This window comes from Tarenaya hassleriana, unplaced genomic scaffold (genome assembly GCF_000463585.1).
Source record: "Tarenaya hassleriana unplaced genomic scaffold, ASM46358v1 Cleome65, whole genome shotgun sequence".
Lineage (NCBI taxonomy): Eukaryota > Viridiplantae > Streptophyta > Magnoliopsida > Brassicales > Cleomaceae > Tarenaya > Tarenaya hassleriana.
The window spans coordinates 319,271-336,384 of record NW_010969032.1 but is presented as its reverse complement, the minus strand read 5'-3'; the positions used below and the strand labels follow the sequence as shown (position 1 = coordinate 336,384).

The window sequence follows — 17,114 nt, the reverse complement described above, 5'->3', positions numbered from 1 at the left end:
TATATATATATACGCCGTGACAAGATTTCTTAACATAATATTTATAATTTATAAAGTAGGAATAAATACATTTGTTTTTATAAAAAGAATAAATACATATGTATTACGTTCTTTTGTACTTTAATTTGAATTTAAACACGGATTTTTTTTACTATTGTAAATAATAAGTTATTTATACATAATTTTCCATTTCTTTATTCGACTACATTCGATATTATATACAAATATAAATACGTTTATACTATCACTGAAAAATCTAAAAGAGGAATATTCGTAATTTTGTCAATTAATATCTTGGCATTGGCATTGGGATTTGATAGAAGGATACGCACATATATAAAACTTTAAAAGATTATAGAATTGTTATTTGTATGATTAGATTATAGCATTTTAATATTGTAATATTTGCAATTCGGAAGATAATTGTTTTTCTGATGAGCTATGTGCTTCTTTTCACACACACACACACACACACATACATACATACATACATACATACATACATACATACATACATACATACATACATGCATACATACATACATACATACATATATAATTTCAAAAAGCAAATGATTTTATGTTGGTTAAGTCAGGGGCTGGAAAAGACTAATCGGACCTAATTCAATTGTTAAGTATATCTTTCATCCATCTTTCTACCGAACCAAAAAAGACTTGTCTCCACATGCCGAAAAAACTTAATTATTAGTCTTTTATATTCTCATTAAAATTTTTGTATTTGTATTATTTACCAAAAAATAAAATAAAATTTTGTATTTGTGCCACTCCCCAATTCATACACAATTAAAATTCAACTAATACTAGTTAGTACATTGTGCATATGTATATACAAGTTTATAATTGTAAATTATACCTAAAACTTAATTATATTATTATATTAGTGTGTGTTTTAAATTTAAATGTCTTCCCGGCAAAGCTGGACTGATAATGAGAGCGTTCTTGAATATAAAAGTTATATTCACAAGTGTACTAACAAATATAAACTCATAAAATTTTGATTTGGCCTAAATGTTAATAACGATTGATACAGCGAAAACAATTGTACGGAGCAAGGTTCTAGATGCCGAATATTTGCAATTTATGTAATTAATATATAGATATATCGATATACGAAATGTTCCGGTGGTTTATATCACAACATTTGGAATTTTCGGATTTCTTTTTATTTTTTCAGGAAAAGTAGTGAAGGAGAATACTAGACATAGTTATACGTTGTAAGCAAATAATTATCAAATAATAATATTATAACTTAACAAATAGTAATAATTTAAAATGAAAAAAATCATAAATGGGAAAAAAAATTGGGGCAAGAAAACAGTTGAAAATATGGCCCTATGTCCTATCCAAGGGACCAAATACTCATGTTTGAGCTTCGGGTATTCTATCATCTATTGAATTGGCCAAAAAAAAAACAATAATAATAATAATTAATTAAGTTGATTATTAAATTCTAGACTTATTTAATTGCATTTCAACAAATAAATTAATGAAGCACGTAAAGTGAAAAATGATTGGTCCAAGTGGATGAATAATACAGAGCCATGTAGACATATTGGATTTATAGATAAATTACCTTTTTATATATATATATATATATAATTTCCAATCACCAGAAAACAACTCAAGGGGAAATAAAAGAACACCAAATTATCGTTAATTAATACTCGTTGTAAGCAACCCTACCATTGGGAATATATTTATTTAGTTTGAAATTATAATATAAACTTGATTCGAATTAAAAAATTATCCTTTCTTAATATAATATTAGGACAGGTCCAAAAAGAAATAATTCTTTACAATAGAATAAATATTATAACTATTTTTGTTCTCCATATTAAAATTTATTATTCTAACTAACCTCGATTTAAAATAATATTTTTTCATTAATAAAGCTATAATGTAATAATATTATTAGGCTTGATTGATAGATCCCCTCCACGTATAGAAAAGGTTTAGGCAATTCACCAAATTCTTTATGCGTCTTAGAGTTTTTTTATTCTTTTTTATAGAAAAAACTTTTTTTTCCCAACTCTTAGAAGTCACGAAATGGCGTTTTCGAACCCATTGGCAACAAGATCCATCTCTTTATTGTTTTTTTTTTCTAATTATAAAGAAGTAAGTATTAAAAAAATTGAATATTACATATATGCATTTAAGTGGCTTATTTTTGTCAGAGTGTAATCTTTTCTATTACTTCAACAAAATATAAATTTAAAATTTCAATTAATAAATATAACCTAAATATTACCATTATATATAGTTAATAAAATAATCATAGACATAATTATGGAATGGTTAAAAAGAAAATAGAATTGGTAAGTTCTAGAAACGGGGAAAAAGTACATATACTATTCATGCAAAAGAAAAAATAACATTAAGAAGAAGAATCTTCCTTAACGAGAAAGTTATTCGAAGGACTATTTGTCGATCCGGGAGTCTTAAACAAATTATTTAATCTCGTTAATCAACAAATTATTTAATCAAATAAATACATTAATTAATATCAACTTTACGAAATGCGTGCTTTATTTGCTGCCTAACACTTTTTAAAATTTTCATTAATGAGGGAAAAAACCCTAATTTTGAAACTAAATAAAACCTACATTAAAAGCCACATGCTTAGCATCTTCTATTGCCACCCGTTACAACGTTTATTAGGTGTTCGAATTACAAACGTTAGCATAATTAATTTACGTATATAACAAATATCTAAACTCTCCATATAACATCGATTTTTTAAACCGGTAATTAGATATAATATTGTCATCGAATTTTGAACCGTTGCCTAGATTATCATATTTCATTTTGCCTCACATATATATATATATATATATCATAAAATTGCTATTCCACAAAGTGGCAATGTACAAAAGGCGTGGTCCTACAGTTTAGACGGGTCGTACATAAATGTCACATCATATAATTCGCAACCAAATTCTTTTAAATCTCTGCAATATATAAATTAAGCACGTATTATTAGGTACTCAAAAATTATTATTTTCATATGAACTTTAATAAATAAAGATTTAAATGAAAATCAACAGAATATAATTTTCTGGTTAAACATGTGGTCATGACTTGGAAACTAATATACGGTCGACTCTATACTCTATGCATACTTTTAGTTCAATTAATTAATATCATCGGCAGAAATATAATTAATTGGTATAAATGTGGCAATTGAAATATGGACGAGAAGTCATATATGGGTTCACGTCTTGTCATTTACTTCTCGTGCACACATTTTTAACCTTTTTTAGCAAGCGAATATATGTCTTTTTAGGCCGCCGAATATATACATTTTGACAAATCAAATACATAACATTACGTGACCAAATCATTAACAGATCTTAAATTTCAATTATTCTCTCAAATTCATCGCTTTGGAAAAAATATTTTGGCCTCAAAATCAAACGCATTGATTCCGGTCCATTCATCATCTTGTGGGCGTTCACGAATTCAACTTTAGAGAATTATATAGGAAAAATAAAATTCAAATAATAATGTCTACGACCATAGTACGAAAAGGGTCGGAAACTTCCATGTACATGTACATCTATATATAAAAATATGGTTATTTATAATTGTATATAAAACGCCAATGTGTGTATTTGTGTGACGGTGCAACAAATAGACAAATGTCCGAATGGAACTAACAAATAAATAAATAAATCAAAGTGATTATAGAAATAACAAAGTGATTGTCCCTGTCGGGACAAGTGATCGATTTAAAGTGTTTTAATTCGTGCCCTTTGTGGATACTCAAGTAATCAAAGTCAAGAATGTTGACTCATGCGGTTGTCGTTGTTTAATTATTCAAATATCAACTTAAAATTAAATTATGAGAAAATAAGTTGTACGACTAACCGTCTCTAAATTTTTATATAAATGTGCACGAGAAGTCGTACGTCTTCTCTCTAATGAGAACAAAGCCATGCAAATATTATATAAGAATGTGAAAAAAAGGAGGGAGGCACGTAGGATATATATATATATATATATATATATATATATATATATATGTGTGTGTGTGTGTGTGTTTGTGTGTGTGTGTGTTAGATTTTTATTACAAGACAAAACAAGTGAATTAAATTTAGAGCTAATGGTTTTGATGGAATACAACACAACGGATTCGATGGATTTCGGGTTCTAATTCGTTACAATGGGCGGTCGCTTCTCTACCATTTTCCCATTTTTTGGCCGAAATTTAGGTCTAAGTTGTTTCAATACTTTTATATACAAAAAAAATATGCCCAAAAAGGTTACATGTATAATTAACGTTTTGAAATTTAAATGCGGGTGGAAATTACATAATTTTTTAAAATGTTTATAGATGGATTGCACCAACTGCACATCCGATTGTGTATACATAGATGTATATTTTATAAACTCGAAGTTCAGTAACGTAAAAAGTGCATATAATTTTGTACATGATGTTATTTTCCATGGCCATTGCTCGAACGATACATATATCGCTATAGAAGCTTTCATGCCTATATATTTAGCCGTTTGCGTGTATACACACACGCGTGTATATACATACACAACATTAGCTAAATCTCTAAGATGACAATGGTAAAAAATATATTAATTAGAAAGTTAAATCAGAAAGCGTAGATCATTTCACATATATACATACAAAATGCAAATAACGTGCATTTCAATATCCGGACTAATATGAATAGAATTCAAATAATGGATCCTCTGCTAAAAAAAATAAATTCGGACACCGACATATATCAATTCTATTTTTGATTGGTCATTAGACCAGTTAATCAAACATTATGAATAACTAGAATTAAGCCACTTGAATTTCTCTCTTTTTTTTTAAAAAAAAAATTGTTTTCTCAAAATTAAAAAAGAAAAGTGAATCATAATAATGTGCCCAAAAAGTACAGAAGAGCCACCAATGATACAATGGTTTTAGTTTTTGTCGGATAGTGCTTCTTCCACTTAACACCTTCTCTATAAATTCACATCTCTTCCTCCATTTTTCCTCCTCACCCACTCTCCACTTCTTCTTCTTCTTCCTCTCTTTCCCACAAACCCTAATTCGCTCTCTTCTCTGTTTCTCGATCTAAGACCCCTTTCTTCTTCTTCTTCTTTTTAGTTCCGCTCTTGAAGAGAGAATGACGAACCCGAATGCCGTTGTGTCGGACAGGAAAAAGTTTCTGGGCATGAAGATCGCAGTCTCAGTTTCGGACACTCCCATGTTTCAGGAGAAGCTGTTGCCGTCACCTCCAAGCTACTTCAGCGTTAATCATCGTAGAAAGTTCATAAAACGTACGGAATCCGATAATAGCAATAACAATAAGTTTGCATCCACTAAAATCGCATCGTGGGTCGATTCGTTGCGTGCTTCCTCCCCGACCCGTCTCAGATCCTCGGACTCTGACGATAAAACCTCTTCGATGGTACGTTTCTTGATTCTTGTTCTTGCCATCGATCAAGATGTCCGGAAAGAGAAAAAAAAAATGTTCCAAGGGCATCATTGGCATTTGAATCTTACGTTGGTTTCTCTCTCTCTCTCTCTATTTTTTTTATTTTAAAATAGGATCGTTTTCCGTCGGCTCTCGATGTGTTCGATGAGATCGAGAGTTACACGAAAGGGAAAAGGATCGTAATGTTTCTTGACTACGACGGAACTCTTTCACCTATTGTCGAAGATCCCGACAAAGCTTACATGTCCGACGAGGTTGTTCTTCTATATTTTTTTCTCCCCATAAAACTTCTCTTCATTTAAAAAAAAATGTATTTTTTTGAGTTCTTGAGTCATTACATATATATGAATCTGTAGATGCGAGATGCTGTAAGAGACGTCGCTAAATACTTCCCGGCGGCGATCGTCACCGGAAGATGCGTGGACAAGGTACATACATTTTCGGTATTTTTAAATCCCTTTATGGACCCTTTTTATATAGTTTTTATCAAAATTCGATTTTACAATAATTTATTGCTTTTGGATCTCTCAGGTCCGGAGTTTTGTAAAACTCGCCGGAATTTACTACGCCGGCAGCCATGGCATGGACATCAAGGGTCCGACCAAGACTTACAGTAAGGTAACATCATTTTTTCTTCTTCTGTATTCCCCCTTTTGTTTGTTTTCCCGAGAAAATGCGGGAAAATCAGAGAGAGAGAAAGAGAAAACTCCATCGTTTTCTTTTGTTGCCTTTTTTTTCTTGATTTATGAAATGATTACAGAGCAATCGAGGAATGCTGCTCCAACCGGCGAGCGAATTCTTGCCGATGATCAACGAGGCACGTTTATTCATTCATATAATTACCACATGAAAATATATTTTTTTCTTTTTTATATTATTCTCTTCAGTAGATGACGTAATAAATCCAATAATGACGAATGAAAAACAGTGAAGTTTAATTATATTTGATTAAATTCAGGTATTCAAAAATTCTTGAGGAGAAGACGAAATCGATTCCAGGGGCTATGGTGGAAAATAACAAGTTTTGTTTATCCGTACATTTCCGCCGAGTTGACGAAAAGGTATACACTTGCATACAACAAATCATTCTCTTTGTATTGCCATTTAAAATCTTTTATTCCTATTTATTTTAAGTAAATTTGGAGAATTTTTTTTTACAATATTTTATAAATAAAGTTTGTATTTATTTATTTATTTTGTTAAATAGAGATGGGCCGGATTAGTCGAGCAAGTAAGATTGGTTCTCAATAATTACCCAAAGTTGAGATTAACCCAAGGTAGAAAGGTAAAAAAATCTCCCATGTTTGTAACTTTCTCTCATTTGATTATAAAAATTAATTAAGTTTGATTTTGTTTTAATTATTTGTGGGCCAAGAAATTATTAATCTATTTATTTATTAATAAATCCAGGTACTAGAAATCCGTCCCATGATCAAATGGGACAAGGGCAAGGCACTCGAATTTTTGCTAGATAATTTAGGTGAGTCCAAAAGTCTTTTTTTTTCTATTGAAAACGAGGTTTATTTCATTTTATTTATGTGAAAATTACATAGCTCGAATATGCAACATAAATCGATTATTTTAACTTTGTAGGTTTGGAAAATTCTAAAGATGTTTTACCGATATATATCGGAGATGATCGTACGGACGAAGATGCATTCAAGGTATTATAAAATAATTCTAACCGATAATATAAAGTTTTTTTTATGTGCCATGGTTTATATATATGATTATTTAAACAATTTAATTTATATTCGCATATGTAATTGTTATCGCAATTGTAGGTTCTACGAGAAAGGGGAGAAGGTTTTGGGATACTCGTCTCGAAATTTCCAAAGGAAACGAATGCATCTTATACTCTCGAAGGACCATCTCAGGTAATTTAATCAAATACTATATATTTGATTAATTTTATCGTATATTTGATTATAAAAACACCTTGTATATATTGATCTTTAATTAATTATAGTAGGCGAATTTTTTTTGTCATAATATTTTTGATTGAGTGAATTTAATTAATCATTAAAGTTTTTTGCAGGTTAAAGAATTTTTGCAGCGTTTGGTAAGATGGAAGAGACAAACTCTGGGAGAAGAGACTAATTTATCTTAAATTTATCATATATATATATATATTATATATAAAATTTTGAAGAGAAATATTATTACACCTCTAAAATTTTGGAGAGGTTGTTTTCGGCAATATGTATTTTTGTTTAATTTAATCTTTTTGATATCTAAAAAAAATGTTTATTATGCTTCGGATGAGAAGAGGAGAAACAAAAGTTTCAATCTTTTTCTCGTTTAAGTGTATCTTTTATTGTCAATTACTTGACATTAATATCAAAATAGAAAACATCAAACTCCAAACACCGAGACTGTGAACACATTTGATTATTATTATTATTATTATTATTATTATTATTATTTGTTAATTGTAATATATATATATATATCGCGTAAGATTTGGTAAAATAAGATGATATATTTAAACATTATTCTTTATTTAAGATTTGGTTGCATATTGGTTAGTCGTAATTCTAGTCCCTCTTCCAAATTAGAGAAATATCACATAAATTCTTTGCCCTTTGGAGTGTAGATATGGAAGAGTACAAGCAAAAATAATCATATTTTTAACAGGAAAATATATACTATCTTTTAATCACTATAATTCGTAATTTAAATGGAAAACGAGATCTTTAATTGCAATAAAAAATCCAAAACTACAAAATCAATAAAAACACCTATAGAGTGGCCATTGAACAATATGATTGAAAAACTTTATTTTCCAAAATTAGAAGCTTATATCTATTTATGATTTTTATTAGGGGTGGCCATTTCGGTTATTAACCGAATAACCGAGCCGAACCGAACCGAACCGAATAAGACATAACCGTACCCGAACCGAACATGGCATCAAAACCGAACGGTTATGATTTTCTTAAACCCGAAAAAACCAAAACCGAACCGAATAAAAAAATAACCGAAAAACCGACGATTTCTTTGGAAAAAAATGAGTTTTTTACCGAACCGAACCGAAAAATAACCGAACCGAACCGGAATTTACGTAAAAACCGAATGGTTATAGTTTTTCTATAACCGAAATAACCGAACCCGAATATAACCGAACCGAACCCAAACCGAAACCCGAAATGACCACCTCTAATTTTTATTTCTCTCTCGGGATAGCAAAATCCTCATCGATTTGTGTTTTATCCAAATTTGTGTGGGTCATGTTTAGTGTTCGTCGGCTTGAGTTCTCACCCTTTTATTCTCATCTTTCTTTTTCTTTTTTTTCAATCATTTCGTTTTACACTACACTCACCACCTATATATATATATATATATATATCCAACATTTTATTATTATTTTTATAGCAGTAAATTTAGGAATATATTTTTTAGAATTTATTTATATTTTATAGTGTTTACTTACATTTTAATTTATGTTTTCTAAAATTTGTGTTTTGATTTACTTTATAAAAAAAAATCTATCTTATCTTTCATTTTTTTATAAAATAACATGTATGTAATATTCTCTATAGAAATCAACCATTCTTCTACATACACTCTTTTCAGTTCAAAATTTCATTCAAAATTTTCACATTATATCAAAATTCGAATATTTCCTAATCATACAAATGTTTATCTCTAAATTCAATATGGAATGATATATTTTATTGATAACCAAAATAACATGTAATTAGATGATAGTCTCATATTGAATAAGTAAATTAAATATAATCATAAATATTTTTAAATATATGTTTTCCGGATTTGATAAGATCTCCATTATACGATATATGAAAAAGATCCGACATATCTCAACACAACACTTATATTTCAGTTTTATATATCTATTTAAGTTCGAGAACCGTATGTACTACAATATTTTGGTTGGTGTATTGAATAATTTTTTTGAAACAGAGACAAATTAATTTAATGAAATTTAACCAAAAAAAAAAAGAACATGGACTCGAATAGTCACACGAATTAAGACAGAGATACAATGTCACTTTCACAACCCCTTTTGCGAAAGCGACACGTGTCCACGCGTGCCCCTCTTTTTGTCACTCTTCAATGTCTTCATGAGTCTTGGTCCAATTCTTAACATTTGTTTAAAGCCAATTTAAAAAAAAAACATAAATTAACTTTTTTGTAATTTTTTTAATAAAAAACAAAACCAAACCAAACCGAATTTTCTTTAATTCATTTCAAATATTTTTTGAATGGAATAAATTGAGTGACAGACTATAATAATGTCATATGATGATATAGAAAACCTATGTGTTTTCACATTTTCTCGGTCACGAATTGATTTTTTAAAAATTTCTTCCGAGGGATATGCCAATATAAAATTACAGTATGCATGCAGATTAAGAACATACAAAGCACAAAGACAATTTTATTTAATAGTATCTTTTTTAATAAATTAATCTCCAATAATCCGAGACAGCTAAAATCGCAAGCTTTTGTGCAAATTAAAGTTAATGAGGGCAAATAATGATATTCATAATGTTATATATTACCACACAGTAAAATGTATTAAATATTAATAAAATATAATTAAAGTAGAAACAAAGATCTGATGAGAGTGTTAAGATATGCGTGAGAGCCTCAATTAGTGGGAAATAAGAAGATTAAGTGCATGCTCATTGATAAAGATTTCTGATTTGCTCAATTAACCTAATAATCTATTTTCCAAAGCCAGTTTATGTTTGTCTTATTATGATTAAATTATATTAACAATTTCATAAAGAAAAAGAGAAGAGACTAAAGATGTTCTAGATTTTTTTTGGCAAACTTGATATTATTAGATTAATGTTAAAAAAAAGTTCTCACCAAAATATTATAAAAATGAAGAAATCATGTAATATATATAAAAAATCATGATAAATAAAATAATACCGTCAAAATTAATTGTTATGCTTATCTATTATTGTATTCACTCAATGATGTATATAAATTCATTATAATGTAGATGTTAAACTTTATGGTTTTGGATTCGAGAAAGTTCACGATTCAAAGGTTTCTTTAGCAAAAAAAAAAAAATGAAATCTTTATTCAAGAAAAATAAAAGGAAGCACAGGGGAATCCCGTTAAAGTGATGCATCTTTTTTTTATTTATTTTCTTAATTAATTCTCTCTCTCTCTACTCAGACTTTAATATAAGTTTTGCATATTTAATACAGTAATAATTGGTTTATATTATTTATTCGCATAATCTATTAATAAGTTAATCTCAGAATGTTAGGTTATGGAAAGAAACACCCACTATAAAGTAACGTTACTTAGGTTGAATGAGGAGTTGGAATCCACTTAAAGTGAAAAAAAAAAACAATATAGAAAAACATAATATAATGTTGTTAGTATCTTCAATAATTTTATATTTTTACATATAAACCCTTTTTTGTTAGATATATTTGAACTTTCAGTGGGACAACCAACATGCTTCCATACCAAGAGAAAACATAAATTGATACGTGTAAAGATATTAAAGTCATTATAAGATGTATGTAGATGTTCAAAACTGTTTGTATACGTCTCTCTATCTCTCCCTCTCTCTCTCTATATATATGTATGTATGTATATAAAGAAATTATATCATATATATATATATATATATATATAATTATATCATACTCAAGTTTGGGTGGTATATTGGTGAGAGAACATGCAAAATATGCTCTCACCTGCAAAACATGTTCTCACCATAAGTTCAAACCCAAGCGTGGAGAAGGCATTTACCTGGATTTCTTCGGTCCTCTGGGAAATGTAGTCGGATCAAAGTTCCGATGAACTTCCGAATTATAAAAAAAATTATATCATTGGTGCCCTCGACATGGAATAAACTAATGGTGATATATCCTCCAATAATTGGTATCACGGACATTGCCATACATCAATGTTTATTTTGGGTGGTATATATATTTTTTAGAATTCTAAAATTGGCCCAATTATAAATCGGAAAGGATGATAGAAATCCAAGTAAATATCTTTCACTGAAGGGAAATTCGAATTTGGGTTGAAAACTGATCTTGTGTATTTGGGTAACATATTATGTTTATCTTTAATTATTACTCTATTTAGGAGAGGAAACATTGAATTAAGATATATAAATACAACTATTTGTGAACTTTATTTGTGAAGCTGATAATACAATTAAAATGAGATATATTATAAGTAAAAAAATTTAAAATCCTAAAAACTTTATCAAAAAATTTGGAACTTTTGGTCAAAGATTTTCATGTATGCGTATATAGCGATTTAATATTCATTAAGTATGTATACAAATACCTGTTAAACGAGATTCGTTTGTATTGTATTTGATAAAAATAACAGATAAATTATATTATAATTTTATTTAATAAAAGGAGGTCGAGTCTATTGTATTAAATATTAACGAATGCATCAACTGCGAAGGGAAATAAGGAAAAGACAGCAACATAAGTTATTTTTGGGTGACAGCTGTCACCGACTGACCAAATAGAATGGTGAAATGAACAATGGACCTCATATCTACATCCTCTGTATCTATCCCTATAATTCATTATTATTATTATTATTATTATTATTATTATTATTATCCAAACTAAGATATGATGGTATGTGCTCATAATTTTTAGTAAGAACTTCAAAGAAAATGTAATTAAAGATAATTGTTTTATAATTTGTTATGGTATCAAAAGTAAAATTTATAATCTAAATTTAAACTTCTAATGTATTTCTATTAGCATCTTTCAATGATAGGATCAAAGTGATTTAAAATTCTCTGTTATAATATAGTTTTAAAATATTAAAAAGGTATGTTATTTGATTATATATATTTTTTGGTTTTGATTTATTTTGTTTCTAACTCTTTCAAATGAGTAGAAAACAAATGGAGGAAGAGAAAGCGATTCCTAATTAATACATAAAGAAGATTACGTAGGCTGCATAATTATAATTATTCTTGTGATTACAGCTTAAACCCCCCGTGATGTGGAAGCTTTAAGGGACCAATTAGAGAATAAACACTGACTATAATTATGTATTAATTAGGCCACCTTTAATCAGACTATCATTTATTTGTTAATTACATTAATTAGTCAATAATTCAGCAACCTCTATTCACACGTGTCCCCCTCTCCCATGTTATATAGGTTTTGGCTTTTGGTAAAATTTTGTATTATCAATTAAAAAAACAATAATATTTAAAATAATTTTAATTTTCATTGGATCATTATGATTTTGGAGCACGTGCTCAGTGAGTGACCTTGGATTGGGAGACAGATTTATTATGGTCGTAATTATTATTTCCTTTGGACTGACACTCTACCATATACTTTTTAAAGTAAATACTAAATAACTTATATTTTTTTTTCTATTTTTATTTATCTCAATTCTGTAACTTCTTTGAATTCCTTGTGCTTCTTTTTGCTTATTTATAATTCATTCGGGTGTTTTTATAAAAAAATTAAATTATGTACACCGATTTTAAATATATTTGGATAACTTAATATTGTATTTGGTTCTAAAACGAAACCCGGTAAATAATAAAACTTATTTAATGGAGAAAACACATTAATAAAAATTCAATAAATATGAAATAACATGGTGATAATACTTTTGACACCATACACCGTTTCTGTTTAATCGTCATAAAAAGATCACTAATAGCATGATTGAAAATATCATTTTGGAATAGATAAGATATATATATATATATATATATTAGGCGTATAGGGTTGGTTGATTTTCCCTCGTATAAATGAGAATGTAATGATATTATTTTATGTTATGTTGCACGATAGGAGCGTCTTAGGTTCTAACTAACCATGCAAATGTATTAAAAATCAGAATGATATTAAATTGAATAATTAGCAATGCTATATAAAAAAAAGACGTGAAAATATTCTGAAATATATAAGCCGTAAAATGACATGATATTATTAACCTAAAAATTTGAAATTCTGTATCATAAATATCTTTTTAATCTATTAAAAGTGGGAAACAACATTTAAATAATCTCATGAACTCAACAGAGATTAGGTGTGGATTTATAATCATAAATATTTGCATAAGGTCTTGTGGTTTACTCAACGGGCTAATAATATAAAGAGCCCATGGACTGACGCATTATGGGCTTATATAATTTAAATATAAATAAATGCCCTTAAACAACTTCTTTGCCCAGTGGGCTATTAAATTTTTACTCTTTTATCTCTAAATTAATTATGTCTCTTATCAATAAATCTTATTCGTAAACCTTTTGCTTTTTAATTTGAATTAAAAACTCTATATATATCTATAGAATTCTACGAAATAAAAAACACATGATCATATCTAACATTCTGTAGTTTATAAATTTTAAATGCCACTTTAATTAAAATAATTTTGCAGATATTTAATATTCAATAGGTTTGAAAAGCGTTCGTTTTCACAAAATTTGAAGTTTGTGATTTAGAGGATATTAGTTATATTACGTGTTTATTTAGTAATTTCAGAAAACTTCAATGATACAGATAATATATTTTCTTGTTTTATTATAACAGTTATATACAAACGTCCGCAGACGAAATACATGTATGTATATAAGGAGAATGTGAAGTATAATAATCACACAAATCATTTTTTTTAGGCTGGTGCGAGTCTAGGTAGATGTAATCGAGGTGACGATTCGGGAAACCATACTGATTATATATAAAAAAATTATTTTTGTTATAAAATCAAGAGTCGAAAATAATATAAATATATTTGGTAGGATATTCTCATATCATTTAATTACGTATCATTTTTATAATCGGGTTCAGTTGCTTGTCTTTATCAAAGAATATATAAATTTGCAATAACATTATAATAATAAATAAGCAATGATTAAAACCGTCTTAATCTATCATTCCCCGAGTGGATCTATAATCTATTGTTAGTCACACAAATAATAATAATAATAATAATAATAATAATAATAATAATAATAATAATAATAATAATAATAATAATAATAATAATAATAATAATAATAATAATAATAATGTTGTCTAGTCGTATCATCACCGGTGAGTTGTACGGGAATTAATAATCGTATAATACCCTAACCCACTTTCTCTAAATAATTATTAACTATTAAATATTCGAGAAATCTTCTTAGTATTTTAGAGAACCCCATAGATAGATATTCTTTGTTTGGATTTTTTTAATACGGAATCAAATTTAAAATACGTATAAAATAATGTGTGATTTTCCTAGTAACGCGTATACCATATGCTAGCTAATTAAAAAAATACATCGTAAAAACCCTTTAATTTTTAAGTTCGTTGGTTTATTCTCTACTTGAAAGAATCTTTCTTTTTATATTCTATGGATCAGTTCTGCCTATAGAAAAGAATACATAAATATAAAAAAAAATCGAAATATAAATTTAATAGAGTGACGAAATCATGTGAAAGCAAAATTTAAAATTAATGACAAGAGTGGTGTTATCATGGAGTCGATTTCAATAATATATAGCTATTATATATAACAAAATTTATTAGGGAGAGATTTAGGAAAAGAATACAATAATATTAAGACTAATTCTAATTGAATAAAAAAATATTAGATGCTTATAATATATATATATATATATATATATATATGTGACTAAATCAAAGAGAAAATAAAAGGAAAATATATAAAATATTGGAAATCGCACTGTGTGCTACTTTGCTTCATGCGAATTTCGAAGAAAACGGGTTGTGTGCTATATGAAATTTCGTTTTTGGTAAAAATTGATTTTTTTAAAAATTGCTAATCGCGATTAGGAAAACATTACTAAATGAAAATCACCAGTAAAACTATAGATTTATTGTATATATTTAGTTGAAGTTAAAAACAACCTTTGACCCTGCAGCAAGTGTCCAAAACATGAAAATATGATTAACTATCATTTAAGAATTCAGATTAAAAAAATGAAGCTAAAGATTAATTTTAAATAAAATTAAACTATAATAAAGCAGCTGGACCGTCGATTAAGGATGGTGCCGCTGTGCATAGCATACCAAAAAATCATAATCGTTTAATTTAATTTTTATTTATTTAAATATAATAAAAAGGCGGCATTGTGGGCCCATGTTGCCGGTAACCGGTCTTTTCCCTTTGCCTATTTAGCCATGCATTTTTCTTTTAAAAAAATTATCAAACGGATTATCCAAATTCACAAAAAAAAAAAAAAAAAAAAAAACTCGATGGACGTCTTTGATCATCTCCCGGATCCTCTGGTTTCAGAAATATTGAACAAAGTCGATGATGTGAAGACTCTGGTACGGTGCCGTTCCGTGTCGAAGCGGTTCAACTCGTTCGTCCCTCAGTCCGAGTCTCTAGTCCTTCGACTCGATCCCGAGTCCGACACCGAGTTCGACTCCCCCGTCATTGGATTCTTCCGGTCTCTCTTCAAGTCCCTCTTCCCCAGACACGCGAACCCAACCCGGCCCCCGAAGAATCCAGCCCAGATCTTATCCGGGTTCGACCGGATCCGGAATCTGGAGATGGTGTTACCCGGCGGCGACATCAAGCTCGAGAAAGGTGCCGCCGTCAGATGGAAAGCGGAGTTCGGGAAGACTCTCAGGAGCTGCGTCATCGTCGCTTTCCGATCCGTCACGGTTTCGACGGAATATACCGGCGATGTAGACGGCGGAGTGACGGCGGCGGAGTCGGATGCGGAGTTCGTGAGCGGGCTGAAGACGCGCGTGGTGTGGACGATAAGCGCGTTGATGGCGGCGTCGGCGCGTCACTTCCTGGTGAGGGAAGTGGCGAAGGAGCACAAGGGGATGGAGTATGTCGTTCTGAGAGACACCGAAGGGGAAGGGACGGTGGTGATGGACGCGGAAGGGATTAGAGAGTACGCAGCGGCGGCGCGTGGAGGTGACGACGGCGCAGAACGCTTGGGGGACGAGGAGAGAGGCCGTACAGTGGTGCCGAGCGTGAGGATGAGTATGAGGCACGCGCCGTCGCTGAGGCTGAAGAGCGGCATATGCCTCGAGGGCGCGACGCTGGTGGTGGTACGGCCGAGTGGGGCCTACACAGCAGAGGTCGCCGGAGATGCTGAGCTGGCAACATCGGCGTTCGCCGGAGACAACGGCGGAGAAAGCATGTACGGGGAGGCAGTTGCGGCGCTGCTGAAGTGTAGAAGGAATGTACTGGAGATGAACTCGTTTTAGTTAATGGGCCAATAATTGGGCCTGGTAGTGGGCTTTTTCTTTTCCACGTGTCACGTTTTTGGACCGGTTTGTATATTTTGTAATAATACACCGAGAGCCTGTACACTTGGCATTTGGGGATTGGTCAGTCACTACAACACTCTTTTTTTTTTATTGCAATTAAAGAAATTTAGTTGAAATTAAATTTTAAAAACTACCATTACTTTACATATTTTTTTAAAAGCATGCTCAGTGAATGTGTTTCTATACATATACTTGTTATGATTAGTTTGTGAAAAAAATTATTAGTTTTTATTGCATATGTTTGAAGCATATTTTATGTGTTTAATTTATCAATTTATGTGAATGTGACTCGTTTCTTGGCTCACAAGCCATCTTTTTCACTGTCCGCCCAAATTTAGCAATTAAAGTCTTTTTACCACTTCCGAGTTTACTGATCTGTTGGTTTCAATTTCATCATAGTAATTGTGTATTTTGT

General features: G+C 29.9%; 1 protein-coding gene and 1 pseudogene across 1 annotated transcript; both read left to right on the top strand.

Moving 5' to 3' along the window:
- Positions 1 to 5,036: 5,036 nt before the first annotated feature.
- LOC104800156 lies at positions 5,037 to 7,856 on the top strand (annotated as a pseudogene).
- A 7,756-nt stretch (positions 7,857 to 15,612) lies between these two features.
- Positions 15,613 to 16,773, top strand: LOC104800155 (F-box protein At1g78100-like). Its single transcript, XM_010522890.2, has one exon. It carries the CDS (start codon positions 15,665 to 15,667, stop codon positions 16,634 to 16,636), a length of 972 nt encoding a protein of 323 aa, XP_010521192.1. The 5' UTR covers positions 15,613 to 15,664; the 3' UTR covers positions 16,637 to 16,773.
- Positions 16,774 to 17,114: the final 341 nt, after the last annotated feature.